We start from the raw sequence: 16,627 nt of genomic DNA, 5'->3' as shown, positions 1-16,627 counted from the left end.
TCTCCTGTCTTTGAACTGGCCATCTCCATACGTGCAAAGTCCTTCCTAATCTTTGCCTCTTAGACTCCATGGCTACTTTTATATATCAGTTTAAATATCAACTTCCATTGAAGGCCTTTTCTAGTTTCCTGGCTCTAAACCCCTGACATTAATTCTCATCATTTCTTCATGTGTATTCTATATATCTGGTTATTTGCATGCTGTCTATCCATTAGAATGTGGGTCCTTTGATGGCAACGTATGATCTTTTTTTTTCCCCTGTATCATCAGCATTTTCTACCAGTGCTTGCTTAATAAATGTTTTCACATTGATTAACCCTATGTGCCATGGAGTTGGATTAAAGAAAATGCTTCAGAAGAAATAGGAGTATATATGGTGCATGATCTGAGATGACTACACCACTTCCACACACATTAACAAATCATTTCAGGGGTAGCCAGGAACACAGAAGGAACTAATGAGCATTATCTTGGTACTGAGACTATATCAGATGGAGTGATGGAGGACAGACACTGAGACCTCACAGTGATACTTGGATTCTCAGTGTCACCACAGCCTTCCTCAGGGCTTTAGAACCAACTCTGGGAGTTTCATGCTTCTGTAGCTCAGGGAAGGGAATCATCACAGTGGAAGGCAGCTGCTCTTCCTCCCATTAAACAGAGGAAGACATGCAAATGGGGCTCCTCCCTCTGGGCATGAACCCAGCACAAAACCTGTGTCTGCTGCTCTGGGAGAGGAGCTTCTCCTTGTGTGGCCTTTCCCAGCTGAGGACTGACACTGTAAAGCCTGAATCATGGGTTTTGGACTCAAAGGCATTTTCATTCTGATGATTTTGCAAGGTAGATTTCAATTTTTAACTCTGTTTTTTTGCAGGAGGAAAGAGTCTTTGAAGTGGTGGGTCTGTGTGATTATTGTCTCTAATGACTCTTTGCTTGCAGGTGTCCATTGTGACGTTCAGCTGGTGGAGTCTGGGGGAGATGTGAGACAGCCTGGAGGATCCTTGAAACTCTCCTGCAAAGCTTCTGGATTCACCTTCAGCAGCTACTACATGAGTTGGGTCCGCCAGGCTCCAGGAAAGGGGCTGGAGTGGGTCTCACTTATTGATACTGGAAGTAGCACAAGCTACGCAGACTCTGTGAAAGGCCGATTCACCATCTCCAGGGACAATGGCAACAGCCTGCTGCACCTGCAGATGAATTCCCTGAAAGCCGAGGACACAGCCACGTATTACTGTGCAGGAGACACAGTGAGGGAGAGGAGTGAGAGAGCAGACAAAAACCTCCTCTCCAGAGAGTTCTGGTGGAGAATGACAGAGAGGGAACTCCAGAACTCTGAGCACAAGGAGCCCAGTTACAACAACAGGTGAAGAGGGAGGCTGACAAGTGTCTTTTCAGGGTCTGTGATTTTCTCCCAAACCCCAGTGAATGTCCCTCTCTCTGTCTTAATTCCTTTTTGTCTCTGCTGCTCTTTCCTGCTTCTGATTAGCAGAGGCTCAGGGAGGAGACGTATTCTCTTAATGGTTTACATATTTTGTATATCGTGACTAATTTTTCTGACTGTGTCAGACATGAAGCAGAGCCGAGGTCACATGACAAATGAGGAATCACTGAACATTCACTACAGGCATCCCGCAGGGTTTTCATACACTCTGAGCACAGGGAAGCACACTTGTGCATGGAAGTCAGCTGCTGTGTGGAGTCAGACTGGGGGAATTTTTTAAAAACCTTTTTTTTTTTTTAAACTTTACCCAGGCAACTGCCTAAGAAGGTGGGATTCGCGCTCTCAGCCTCGTCTCATTTCAATCAGAGTTTTAATGATTCTATCAGAATGTCTTTTGACCTCATAGGAAGATGCTTGCTGTGGTCTATACAAGCAGGATTTATGGAAGGTCTTCCCAATGCTTCTCTGGGGATGGGAGTGGAATAAATTCCTTTTAACTTCCGTTTCTGTGGCGGCTTCATTTAATTAGGGTTAAGTCTAGATGCTCTGTTTACCATCTAACATACATATATTCCGTATAAATCTGTGTGTGTGTGTGTGTGTACCTTTTTGTGTGCTCATCGTGATCTTTCCATGTATGCATTTATCCATATTCATGCATGTATGGGAGGAACCTAACTGGAGGGAACATGAGGCTTCTGCTCAGCCAGAGTTTTCATATTATCAAAATCTTATTCCTTTTGTCCCTATGGAGGGAGTTTCCATGCTGACTTACACAACTGGGAGGCCTTGGTGGTGGCCTTCACTGGGGCTGGGCCATATGGTAGGCCTTGTGTCTTGGGACTAGAGGTTAGGACTCCCCTTCACTGGCTAGGATGCAGACTGCCTTTGCTCAGACTGCTCCAACTGTGCTTCCCTCCAAGCCCTGTGGGACTGACCGTTCCTGCTGGCTCTCTGGGCTGCTCTGGTCTGCAGGACTCTTAACTGCTTTTAAATGCAGAGCTGCAGGGAACCAAAGAGAACCTTTCTGTCAATCCAAGAACATTACCTCAAGCTGGGAGCTGAAGATGAAGCAGAATCAACTGTGCTAATTCAGAACCAATATACATAGAGATTTGTGGGCCAACACCAAGCAAAGGGGATGTCTTTACTTTCACAACCCGGAATGAAGATTTTGTGGAAAAGTGGCCTTTTTGCTGGTATAGTTCGATATTATTTCCATGCTTTAAAACTCCGTACTGTTATAGTTAAATTTAGTCTCTACTGATAAAAGTATTATATTTTATGAGGTTTATTAAAGATTATTAGAAAGCAAGGAAATAAGAAAATACAAAATAAGTAAAGCACATTCCTAGGGCACATTATCCCATTCACAACCTAAACACTACATCTTGCCTGCCAGGTAGAGAGACAGATGTGCTTAGAAGTGGAAGAAGAGAGGCTTTTGGGAGGCAGAGTGCCCTTTAAATACTAAATTGTTTTCTCACACTCAGGTGAAGATTCAGGTGAGATTATAGGGAATTCTGGGAAGTAACAAGGACTTCTGGGGATTGAAGTCTGGGGTTCAAATCTCCATTTTACAGTACTGAAGATATTCTGTACAGGCTTTGCTCTTCTTCTGCAGCACACCCCCTTGTGATTCTTTAAGGATTTGGCCAGAATAGTGGAAAAAGTAGACTAATGCATTAAAACACATGTAAGATTTCAATTACCAATGTTAATTTCCTTAATGATGCTCTTAATGTGCTCACTATTGTATGAGCTGAATTTTAACAAAGAGGCTATCTTTATTCATATTAGCAATCTTCCTATGAATGAAAGCAGAATGTATAAAAATGTTCAGTTTCGTGAAAGAATAATCCACAGAACTTTGAGAGGATTTATTTATTAACTAGTTTTGTATCTCAAGCCCTTACTAACTAATACATAATAATTAAACAGTAAATTTTTATTTTTCCATTTAAATATGAATACTATGTTTATGTGAGTACATATATATTACATAGGTGTCATTATGCATATATACATGTGTTAAGAGTTGTTAGTAGACTTCTGGTCAAGATGGCGGCTTAGACAGAGCTAAAGTTCAAATCTCTGAAAACCCTTCCCCTCCCCCCTCATTGTGCAGGGTCTTCTGGCCAGCAAAGGCACTGAGATACCTTGCTGAGAGTACCAAGCCAGGCTCAGAGCATGGAAGTAAGGCAACGGAGAAGCATCGGGAGGGAACTGAGGAGGGCAGTAACACCGAAACACCAACAATTCCTGGCCTCCCTGGGAAGACAGAAAAGCTATGGAGAATGAACAGTTTTCCTGGGGTTAAAGCCTCTGAACACCAGACAGATATAAGAGCTAGTCCTCCCCACTCAGATAGATATGGCAAACAGCACAGAAACACAAAAACCTCAAAATAACAAGAAAAATAAGAAGAAGGGGGCAACTTTGGACACATTTTATGGAATTCTGTTATCTTTTTCTTTTATTCAAACTTTCTTCTATAAGGACTACATTTATATCAATCTCTATATATTAATATATGGAAAATGTAATGTATAAATAGAGGGAAAAGAAAAATCAAATAAAATAATCTTTCTCACACAAAGATTCACACGGGAAGGGGAGGGGAAGAAAACTCCTATAAGGAGGAGAGGAAGAGACCTTACTCTCAGGGAAATCAGCTCTGAGAGGGATGAACATCCAGATCCATTGGGATCTTGAATTCTATCTTACCCAAAAGGGGTAGGGAGAAGGGAAAACCAAGGGGGATAGGTGGGGAGGCACCACAAAAAGGGAGGGTAGAAAGGGAAACATATCAAGGGAGGGGACAAGGGGGACTGATCTAAAGTAAATCACTGGATTGAAAGTTTAGAGTTAAAGAAGAAAGGTTAGAATTAGGAAAGGATATCAAAATGCCAGGGAGTCCACAAGTGACAATCATAACTTTGAATGTGAATGGGATGAACTCACCCATAAAACGTAGATAAATAGCAGAATGGGTTAGAATCCAAAACCCTACCATATGTTGTCTTCAAGAAACACACATGAGGTGGGTAGATACCCACAAAATCAGAATTAAAGGATGGAGTAAGACCTTCTGGGCCTCAACTGACAGAAAGAAGGCAGGAGTGGCAATCATGATATCTGATAAAACCAAAGCAAAAATAAACCTGATCAAAAGGGATAGGGAAGGTAATTATATTTTGTTAAAAGGGACTTTAGATAATGAGGAAATATCACTAATCAATATGTATGCACCAAATAATATAGCACCCAAATTTCTAATGGCACCCAAATGCAGAAAAGCAGAAATAATAAATGCAGCCTTTTCAGATCACAAGGCAATTAAAATAATGATCAGTAATGGTACATGGAAAACCAAATCATAAATTAATTGGAAATTAAACAATATGATACTCCAAAATTGTTTAGTTAGAGAAGAAATCACAGAAACAATTAATAATTTCATCGAGGAAAATGACAATGGTGAGACATCCTTTCAAACCTTTTGGGATGCAGCCAAAGCAGTAATCAGAGGTAAATTCATATCCCTGAGTGCATATATTAACAAACTAGGGAGAGCAGAGATCAATCAATTGGAAATGCAAATAAAAAAACTCAAAAGCGAACAAATTAAAACCCCCCAAAAAGAAAACCAAACTAGAGATCCTAAAAATTAAGGGAGAAATTAGTAAAATAGAAAGTGATAGAACTATTAATTTAAAAAATAAGACTAGAAGCTGGTACTTTGAAAAATAAGACAAAATAGACAAAGTACTTAATAGAGTTGACTCCAATATCTTTGAAAATTATTTTTTTCTATATTTTGCAATTTTTATTATTTAATTCAGCAAAATTATTCACCATGTAAATTGTGAAAATAATTCTTTCTTAATGTCTTCTAATTTTTTTAAAATCATCAAACATTTCCCTGCATCCCTGGCTCTCTTCTCTACCTAGGGAGTCATTGTATCTAACTATATTTTAAAATAACATTTCATTTTTCTCCAATTACTTTTAGAAATAATTTTGAACATTTAGAAAAAATAGTTCCAAAATTTCTCCCTCCATCCTAATTGTTTCCCCCTCTTTGAGACAGTAAGAAAATCTGATAGAGATTTTATAAAAGCAATAATGTAAAATATTCCAAAGATGTTCTTTTGTGGAGGAGATCTAAAAAAAGAAGAAAGTGAAATATTGGTTTGCATTCAGACTCCATTAGTTCCTTCTCTGGAGGAATATGGCATTTTTTGTCATGAGTCTCTGGGATTGTCTCAGATCATTCTACTGATGATAATAGCTAGGTGATTCACACTTGCTCATCAAACAATATTACTACTATTGTGTACAATGTTCTTTTGTCTCTGTTCACTTCACTTTGCATCAGGTTTTCCTGAAATCATCCTGCTCATCATTTCTGATAGCAGAAATAATATTACCATGACAACTTCTTTATCCATTCTCAAATTGATTGACATTCCTTTAGTTTTCAATTCTTCCCTACCACAAAAAGAGTTGCTATAAATATTTTTGTACAACTAGGTACTTATACCTTTATAAAAATCTCTTTATCCATTCTCAAATTGATTGACATTCCTTCAGTTTTCAATTCTTCCCTACCACAAAAAGAGTTGCTATAAACATTTTTGTACAACTAGGTACTTATACCTTTATAAAAAAGTGACTCACACTTAGTTGTGGTATTGCTAGATGAAGGGATATATAGATTAAGATCCCTTTGTACATAGATGCAAAAATATTTTTAAAGAAAAAATGAAGATGAGAAGAAAATCCACAAGTTATATATTTCAAAAGTCTGGAATTATATACAATTACAATTTTATGAGACCCTTTATTTTCACAAAGCTTTGGGGGTAGAGGCATCTTACATGTTTTCTCTGGAATTATGGAGTTTTTTGTAATTATGAAAAATTCACTTTCTTGTCTTTAAGTGTGGTTTTTTCCTTTTCATTGCCTATTTATTAGTTTCTTAACTCTTTCTTTCTGAATGAGTTGATAAAGATCTTTCTATTTTTTCTATATCCAACATATTCATAAATTCTTAATACCAAGGAATATTTTGTGAATATAAATAAATGTACCACAGTGTTTAGCCAGTACCCAAACAATGGATATGATTGAAAACAACTTTCACCACCACACAAAATCACCACAAAACCAACTTGTATTCTAGCTTCCTAAAGGCTGGCCTGGTAATTTCTTCTTCTCACACAATTTGAGGATTCTAGCTTCCTAAAACAACTTTTCAAATGAACGATTTAAAAAATCTGATCTATGTGAAATTTGGATTTCTCAGTGGTGATGGGTGCCTGAAATCACAGCAGTTGCCATACCCTCATGACTTATTAACAGGATGTATTTCAAGATGTAGGTAAAGGTAGGTTGTCCTACCAATAGAAGCTAAGCTTTACTGTATCTGTCTTGCATATTCTTGTTAGGGCAAAGGCAGTCTTCTTTTTTGCAAAATATTCAGTAGTTCCCTTGTCCTACATTTTGCTCAAACATCAATTCTGGAATAAAAAAAAAACAACTCTCAGAGAGGTTTGGGGTTTCTGGGTCTCTAACATCTTGGCTCTGCATCTTTCAGTCATGAAATTTCCTTGTTATTATAAAAATGATTAAGAGTTTTCAATTCGTTTTACTTTTATTTTTTAAAATATTTTTCCATACTCATATGATTCATTTTTTTCCAACCCTATTCCATCTCTCCCCCCAGAGATAATAAGCCCTTCAACTGGGTTATACAAATGTTATCACTTATACCTATTACCATATTTTTCATTTTCACAAGAAAGCAATCTTTTAAAACCCAAACCCCTACTCATATACCCATATAACCAATTAATAAGTAATAATTTTTTCTTCTGTCTTTCTATTCCCACAGTTTTTTTTCTCATGGGTCCTTTCCCAATGTTTCACGTTATGTACAATGTTCTCTTGATTCTGCACATTTCACTTTGAATCTGTTCCTAGAGGTCCTTCCAGTTCATCATTCCTTATAGCACAGTAATATTCCATCACCATCAAATACCACAATTTGCTCAGCCATTCTCTAATCGAGGGACACCCATTTATTTTCCAATTTTTTGCTGCTATAACAAGCATGGCTATAAATATTTTTGTCCAAGATTTTTTTTTCCTTTTTATCTCTTTGGGGTGCAAATCTAGCAGTTTTATGGCTGGATCAAAGGCAAGCATTCTTCTAAAGCCCTTTGGGCATATTTCCAAATTGCCTTCCAGAATGTTTGGTTTAATTCACAGCTCCATCAGCAATACATTACTGTCCTAATTTTTCCACACCCCCTTGAACATTTTTTTACTTTTTTTCCCCTTTCATATTAATCACTTCTGCTAGGTATGAGGTTGTACTCCAGAGTTCTTTTATATTTGCATTTCTCTAATTATGAGAGATTTAGAATACTTTTTCATGTGGTTATTGATATTTTTGACTTCTTTATCTGAAAATTGCCCTTTCACATCCCTTGACCATTTATTAATTGGGTGTGGCATGATTTTTTGTACAATTGATTTAGCTCCTTATATATTTGAGAAATTAGACCTTTGCCAGAGGTTTTTGTTATAAAGCTTTTCCCCCCAAATTGTTTCTTGTCTTCTAATTATGGATTCATTGGTTTTGTTTGTACAAAAACTTTACAGTATAATGTAATCAGAATTGTTCATTTAACATTTTGTAATATTCTCTATCTCTTGCTTGTTCTTAAACTCTTTCCTTTCCCATAGATCTAACAGGTATACTATTATATGTTAATAGACTGGGGGCAAGCGACCTCAGCAAGACATATACGATAAACCCAAAGATCCCAGCTTTTGGGACAAAAATCCACTATTTGATAAAAACTGCTGGGAAAATTGGAAGACAGTGTGGGAGAGATTAGGAATTGATCAACACCTCACACCCTACACCAAGATAAATTCAAAATGGGTGAATGACTTAAACATAAAGAAGGAAACCATAAGTAAATTGGGTAAACACAGAATAGTATACATGTCAGACCTTTGGGAGGGGAAAGACTTTACAACCAAGCAAGACATAGAAAGAATCACAAAATGTAAAATAAATAATTTCGTATACATCAAATTAAAAAGCTTTTGTACAAACAAAACCAATGTAACTAAAATCAGAAGGGAAACAACAAATTGGGAAAAAATCTTCATAGAAACCTCTGACAAAGTTTTAATTACTCAAATTTATAAAGAGCTAAATCAATTGTACAAAAAATCAAGCCATTCTCCAATTGATAAATGGGCAAGGGACATGGATAGGCAGTTTTCAGATAAAGAAATCAAAACTATTAATAAGCACATGAAGAAGTGTTCTAAATCTCTTATAATTGGAGAGATGCAAATCAAAACAACTCTGAGGTATCACCTCACACCTAGCAGATTGGCTAACATGACAGCAGAGGAAAGCAATGAATGCTGGAGGGGATGTGGCAAAGTAGGGACATTAATTCATTGCTGGTGGAGCTGTGAACTGATCCAACCATTCTGGAGGGCAATTTAGAACTATGCCCAAAGGGTGATAAAAGAATGTCTACCCTTTGATATAGCCATAGCACTGCTTGGTTTGTACCCCAAAGAGATAATGGGGAAAAAGACTTGTACCAGAATATTCATAGCTGTGCTCTTTGTGGTGGCCAAAAATTAGAAAACGAGGGGATGCCCATCAATTGGGGAATGGCTGAACAAATTGTGGTATATGTTGGTGATGGAATACTATTGTGGTAAAAGGAATAATAAAGTGGAGGAATTCCATGGAGCCTCGAACGACCTCCAGGAAGTAATACAGAGTGAGAGGAGCAGAATCAGGAGAACATTGTACACAGAGACTGATACACTGTGGTATAATCGAATGTAATGGACTTCTCCATTAGTGGTGGTGTAATGTCCATGAAGAATCTGCGGGGATCTAGGAGAAAAACACTATTTATAAGCAAAGGACAAACTGTGGGAGTAGAAACACCGAGGAAAAGGAAATGCCTGACTACAGCATTTGAGGGGACATGTCCGAGTAGAGACTCTAAATGAACACTCTAATGCAAATACTAACAACATGGCAATGGGTTTGAATCAAGAACACATGTGATACCCAGTGGAATCACACACTGGCTATGGGGCGAGGGGAGGAAAAGAAAATGATCTTTGTCTCTAATGAATAATGCTTGTAAATGATCAAATAAAATATTATTTTTAAAAAAAGAATCTTGGAGAAAGGTGGTTTAAAATTTTTTTCTAGGCAGTAGCTATGAAAGGCTGAACTAAAGATCAGTAAAGAAAAGAATCAGAAGATTGAGAGTATTTTGTCCCATTAGGTTGCCAACTGTAACAGTTAAAATTCAACTGTTATGCTGAAAATTTAGAGGAAACTGAGGCAAGGTAGAAATTAGTTTCTCTCTTCAAGGAGTATTATATTTTTAGAGGTTTATTGAAGATTAAATATAAAGAAAATACAAGTAAGAAAAGCACATGTCTAGGCCCAAAGAGAGTATTCATGACCACTTACATCTTGCCTGCCAGGTGTAGAGCCACGTGTGTTCTGAAGCAGAAGTAGGGAAGAGACCCAGTAGACTTTACAGCCAAGTTAAATTGAAATTTTTGACCTCGCCCATGTGAAATCTTAGTGAGATTAGAGGGTATTCTGTGAGTTAGCAAGGACTCCTGGGGATTGGAGTCCTGGATTCAAATTTCCATTTTTACAATATAGTTATAGGGGAAAGGTTACAATATATCAGTAGTTAAAATACAGTAGATGAAACTGATTCAGTGTAACAGAATAGTATTGAATACATTAATATATGAACTTAAAACATCAAAATTAAATCTTAAAGCAGATAATCAGCAAAAGAAAATAAAATACAGAGACTTTCATAAAACAATGTAGTCTGAAAAGGCTTAAAATTTTCACCTCCAGTCTCTTTAAAGTTCCTTTCTCTATCTGTACAGACTCCTTTTGTCAGATTTTTTTTAGCTCTCCCATTGTGAGGGAGAATTCCTCAATGAACTTGGTGAAGAGGAATCCCAAAAACGATGAATCTTAGAGAGTGGGCAGGTCCAAATGGCAAACGGTTGTAGGGAGATGAGTTTCCCCCCTCAACCTTAAGCATGATAAGTGAAAGGATTAGTGCACTCATGAAAAAACATCCTAAAGCTGGAAGCTGTTTGAAATAGGTAATGCATTGCTCTTTTGTAGAATGAGCTATGCTTGTAATTTACTTCCTGTTTTGAAGAGTAACTTCCTCCTTCCCTTCCCCCCTGAGGTAAAACGCTACCCAGTCAAATGGAGAGGGAAATATGAGGCTAATTGTTGCCTATGGAAAATACACCCAAGTTTTTAGCAGCTAGTTTGTGATTCTGAAGACACACAGCTACAGCTACCAGCAGCCCAACAGGACTCGGGCTGGGGTTGGTCTGGGGCCAGAGATCAGGAGGAAGAAAGAGAAGAGGAGCAGGCAGTATCAGCAACACCAATGCCAGAGGCAGCAGTGAGGAACTGCAGAACATGGGCTCAAGCAGATGGGCAAGAGGAGTGGCTTATCTCTTTTTTGCCAAGAGTCCTCCAGCTAAAATAGCCTGGCCAGTAGGGAGGGCAACTGCACAAAAAGTAGGGAAAGAAAGAGGCAACTGCTCCAAAGAGTAGGTGGGTGGGTGGGTGAGTGGGGTGGGCAAAAAGCCTTGGCAGGAGAAACGCGGCTTAAAATTTATCTAGGCTATCTTAAAAAATGGAGAGCTTTTCTCATCCCTTCTGTTTGCCAAAAACTATAAAAATAAAAATTAATGTCAATAACAAAAATGTTTTATTTTTGGAGATTTATTAAATGATCATTAGAAATCAAGGAATAAAGAAGATACAAAATAAAGACCATGCACCCATGGCTCATTAGCCCATTTAAAATCCCCTGCTTAGCTTACCATAACCACCATGCTGGCTTCAAGCCTAAGAAAGAGCCCCAAGAGGACTGCCAATTTTCTAATATCCTCTATCTATCGGAAATACATAATGACAGGAAGTCAGTGGGATCTCAGGAAATGTAGTTCTTTCTTGGGGGAAACAGATTTTCAATTATACACCAGGGAGTCATCATATCTAATAATATTTTTAAATGTTATATTTTCTTTTTCTCCAATTATATGTAAAAATAATTTTGAACTTTAAAAATGAGTTCCAAATTTTCTCCTTCTTTCCTTATTGCTTCTCCCTCTTTCATTATGAGTCTCTAAGATTGTCTTAGATCATTGTATTGATTATAATACTTAGGTGATTCACATTTGCTCATCAAAAAACATTAATACTATTGTGTACAATGTTCTTTTGGCTCTATCCACTTCACTTTGCATCAGTTCATCAAGTCTTTTCAGGTTTTCCTGAAATCATCCTGCTCATCATTTCTGATAGCACAAATAATATTCCATTACCATCACAACTTCTTCCTCCATTCTTGAATTGATTCATATATGTTTCATTTACAAATCTTTCTTACCACAAAAAGCTGGTATAAATATTTTTGCATAAATAGGTTCTTATCCTTGATAAAAGTCTCTGTGATTCACACTTATTTTTGTTATTGCTAAATGAATGGATATGTAATTTAAGATTCCTTTGTGCATAGATGTAACAATATTTTTAAAGAAAAAATGAAGATAAGAAGAAAATGAAGAAGCTATACATTTCAACAATCTGGGATTATATGAAATTTATTTTTTGTGAGACCCTTTATATTCATAAAACTGTGGGGTAGACGCATCTTATATATTTTCTCTGGAGTTATGGTTTTTGTTTGTAATTATGAAACATTCACTTTTTTTGTCTTTGAGTGTGTGGTTGTTTTTTTTTCCCCTTTTACATTGCTGTTGTCATATTTATTGTTTCTTAACTCTTCTTGCTTCTTTCTGAATCAATTGATAAAGATCTTTCCATTTTTTCTATATTCAACATATTCATAACTCCTTAATGCCAAATATTTTTTCATGAATATAAACAAATGTACCACAATGTTTAGCCAATCCCCAATCAATAAGTATGATTGAAAAGAATTATAACCCCACACAGAAGTCCCACACAACTTCCTTCTATTCTAGCTTCCTAAAGGCTGGCCTGGTAGTTTCTTCTCACACAATTTGACCGATTCCCACTTCCTAAGGCAACTTTTTGATTGAGAAGCTTAAAAAGTCTGAACTGTGTGTAATTTGAATTTCTCAGAATTGATGGGTTCCTGAACCACACCAGTTGCCATACCTTCATGATGTATTAACTGGATGTATTTCAAGATGGAGATAAAGGTAGGTATCCTATCAATAGAACCTGAGTGTTACTGTATCTGTCTTGCAATATCTTGTTCTATTAGGGCAAAGGCTGCTTTCTTTTTTGCAAAATATTCAGTAGTTCCCTACTGCTTCATTTTGTTCTAACATGAAGCCTTAAAAAAAAAAAAACCTCTTAGAGACATTTGAGCTTTCTCGGTCTCTACCATCTTGATTGTGCCTTTCAGTCATGAAATTCTCTTATTATTAATGATTTACAACTTTTAAAAAAAATCATTGAATTTTCAATTCAATTTTCAATCAAATGAATTCTTTTTATTTTCATTAAAAATATTTTTCCATGTTTATATGATTCATTTTCTTTTTCTCCCCTATTCCTTCCCCCCTCCCACAGCAGACCTTCAACTGGGTTATACAAATGTTATCTCTTATATCTATTTCCATATTATTCATTTATTACAAGAAACCAATCTTTAAAACTAAAACCCCAACTCGTATACCAATATAAACAAAAGATAAGTCATACATTTTTCCTTCTGTGTTTCTACTCCCACTGTTATTTCTCTTGATGTGGATAGCATTCTTTCTCATAAGTCCCTTGGGATTGTCTTGTAGTAGCAAAGTTCATTACATTGAATTGTTCCACAATGTTTGACTGTGTACAATGTTCACTTTGTTCTGCACACTTCACTCTGCATCTGTTCCCTGAGTTCCTTCCAGTTCATATAGAAATCCTCCAGTTCTTCATTACTTACAGCAGAGTACTAATCCATCACCATCAAATACCACAATTTGTTCAGCCATTCTCAAATCAAAGGACACTCCCTTCATTTTCTAATTTTTTGCCACTATCAAAAGTGTGGCTACGAATATTTTTGTACAAACCTTTTCATTATTACTCTTTATATACTCTATATATACTCTTTAAGGTAAAAATCTAGAAGTGGTATTGCTGGATCAAAGGGTAAGCATTCTTTTAAAAATTTTTAATTAATTAATTAGTCATTTAATTAATTAATTTAGTATACTTCCTTCCCTCCCTTCTGCATCCCCCGTCCAGCAGCCAACAAGCAAATCCACTGGGTTTTACATGTATCATTGATCAAGACCCATTTCCATATCATTAATTTTTGCAATAGAGTGATCATTTAGAATCTACATACCCAATCATATCTCCATCGAACCATATGATCAATCATATATTTTTCTTCTGTGCTGAACTCTCACAGTTCTTTTACTGGATGTGGTTAGCATTCTTTCTCATAAGTTCCTCAGAATTGTCCTAGATCGTTGTATTGCTACTAATAGGGAAGGCCATTACATTTGATTGTGCCACAATGTATGTTCAACATTCTCCTGGTTCTGTTCCTTTTGCTCTGCATGAATTCCTGGAGGTCTTTCCAGGTCACATGGAATTCCTCCAGTTCATTATTTATTCCCTTCAACACAATAGTATTTTATCACCATCAGATAAACTGTTTGTTCAATAATTCCCCAATTGATGGGCACCTCCTCATTTTACAAGTTTTTGCCACCACAAAGAATGCAGTTATAAATATTTCTGTACATTTTTTTCTTTCCCTTTTATCTCTTTGGGGTACAAACCTTGCAGTGGTATGGCTGGATCAAAGGGCAGGCAGTCTTTTAAAACCCTTTGGGCATAATAATTTCTAGAATGGTTGGATCAATTCACAACTCCACCAGCAATGCAGTAGTGTCCCAATTTTTCCACATTTCCTTCAACATTTATTACTTTCCTTTGCTATCATGTTTGTAAATTTGCTAGTGTGAGGTGGTACCTGTTAGGATAGGATTTTGGATAAGGGAAACATATATAAATCTACTTTATTTTTTGGAAGGGAAAGGAATAAGAGCTCAGGGATTTACTTATGCTTATTCTTATTTAAAAAAAACTAACTATGCTAACTAGGTTACTAAACTAAAACCTAACCAAGTTCCCAGATCTTACTCAGCAGGTATCCAAAAAACAGTTAGAGCCAGGATCTATTGTTGTTAGATATCCAAGCAAGTCCTGATGTCCAAGTGAGATTGAATGCTGCCAGCAGCTAGATACAGGAACCCTTCCTCGGTTCAACACAGGGAAAATCCTCTTGATACCTTCCTCTTCACTTCCTCCATAGACCAAAAGAAAAGTCTGTTGGGGCAAGATGGAGTATTTCCCTATCATCCAGCTCAGGGTCCCATGTGAACCTTGGTCACATGCCACTGTCAATCATACCTAAGTTTGCACTTTTCAGTTCTTGTACAGTTTTGAAAAATGCAAACCTTTCCATCCTTTATCACATACCTCAGAGGTTTTTTTATTTGCGTTCTCTAATGATGAGAGATTTAGAACACTTTTTCATTTTCTTATTGATAGTTTTGATTTCTTTATCTGAAAACAGCCTGTTCATGTCCCTGAACCATTTATTAATTGGGGAATGGCCTGATTTTTTGTACAATTGATTTAGTTCCTTCTATATTTGAGAAATTAGATATTTGCTAGAGGTTTTTGTTATAAAGATTTTTTTTCCAAATTGTTACTTGCCTTCAAATTTGGATACATTGTTCTGTTTGTATAGAACCTTTTCAATTAATAATATCAAAACTATTCATTTTACATTTTGTTAATATTAAACTCTTACTTTTCCCAGAGATCTGACAGGTATACTATTCTAATTTCACCTAATTTACTTACAGTTTCCTTCTTTGTATTTAAGTCATTTACCCATTTTGAATTTATTGTGAGATGTTGATCTAAACCTAATCTCTCCAATTTTCTCAGCAGTTTTTGTCAAGCAGTGGGTTATTGTTCCAAAAGCTTGAATCTTTAGGTTTATCAAGCACTAGCTTGCTGAGGTCTGGTACTGCTAGTACTACTACTGAAGAATGGTACCACATTCTTCACATTTTTTCATTAGTTCCCTTGATATTCTTGAGTTTTAATTCTTCCAAATGAACTTTATTATATATTTTTTCTAATTCTATAAAAATGTTTCTAGGTTGTTTGATAGGTATAGCACTGAATAAGTCTTGTTAATTTGGATAGGATTGTCTTTTTTTATTATATTAGCTCATCCTACCCAGGAACAATTAATGTTTTTTCAATTACTTAGATTTAGTTTTAATTGTGTGGAAAGTAAAGTGTTTTTTTAATTGTGTTCATATAATTCTTGTGTTTGTTTTGGCAGATATATTCTGAAATATTTTATATTGTTTGGAGTGATTTTAATGGAGTTTCTTTTTCTAACTTGCTGATGAGTTGCATTGAAAACATATAGAAATGCTGATAATTTGTGTGGGTTTATTTTGTATCCTGCAATTTTGTTAAAGTTGTTGATTGTTTTCCTGGAGTTTTTTTAGTAGATTTTCTAGGATTTTTTATGTAGACCATCATATCATCTGTGTGAAGATTGGATTTAGATATCTTCAATGGAAATACTTAGCCCTTTCTTTATTGTGAAGATAAAATTGTAATCTCCTGATTATAACAATGAAGGTACATAGCTCTTCATTTATAGTGAAGCTAGAATTGTAATCTATTTTTAGATTTAAGTACAAAAAGGTTTTAAGTAATTACAAAAGGTGAATTAATCACAAAAAGGTGCTAAGTAACTACAAAAGGTGAACTTAACAAAAGAGGTGTTAAGTAACCCAAAAAGATAAAATCTAACCAAAGAAGGTGAGAACTAAAGAGTGGGCTGTCCTGGAGAAAAGCGTCTGCTGTGATTGATAGATGTAAAAATTTAGGGGAGGTGACACAAGAGAAAAAGGTCTTTAAATAGAAGAAATAAAGACTGAAGAAGGACAGTTAGTCACCTTGGCTTGGGGTGAAGGATGAGTCACTAGGAGCTGAAGGGAAGACAGACATTCAGAGATTCAGAGATTCAG

At 36.2% G+C, this 16,627-nt stretch overlaps 1 gene segment (V, D, J or C); it reads left to right on the top strand.

Annotated features, from left to right (window-relative positions):
• Nucleotides 1–694: 694 nt before the first annotated feature.
• LOC103092107 (immunoglobulin heavy variable 3-23-like) lies at nucleotides 695–1,942 on the top strand. The segment is given in 2 exon segments: nucleotides 695–840; nucleotides 940–1,942. Coding segments are annotated over 2 exon segments (474 nt in total).
• The last annotated feature ends 14,685 nt before the right edge of the window (nucleotides 1,943–16,627 follow it).

This window comes from Monodelphis domestica, chromosome 1, assembly GCF_027887165.1.
Source record: "Monodelphis domestica isolate mMonDom1 chromosome 1, mMonDom1.pri, whole genome shotgun sequence".
Taxonomy (NCBI): domain Eukaryota; kingdom Metazoa; phylum Chordata; class Mammalia; order Didelphimorphia; family Didelphidae; genus Monodelphis; species Monodelphis domestica.
The sequence above is the reverse complement of the archived record's forward strand: the minus strand, read 5'-3'. Positions and strand labels throughout refer to the sequence as shown.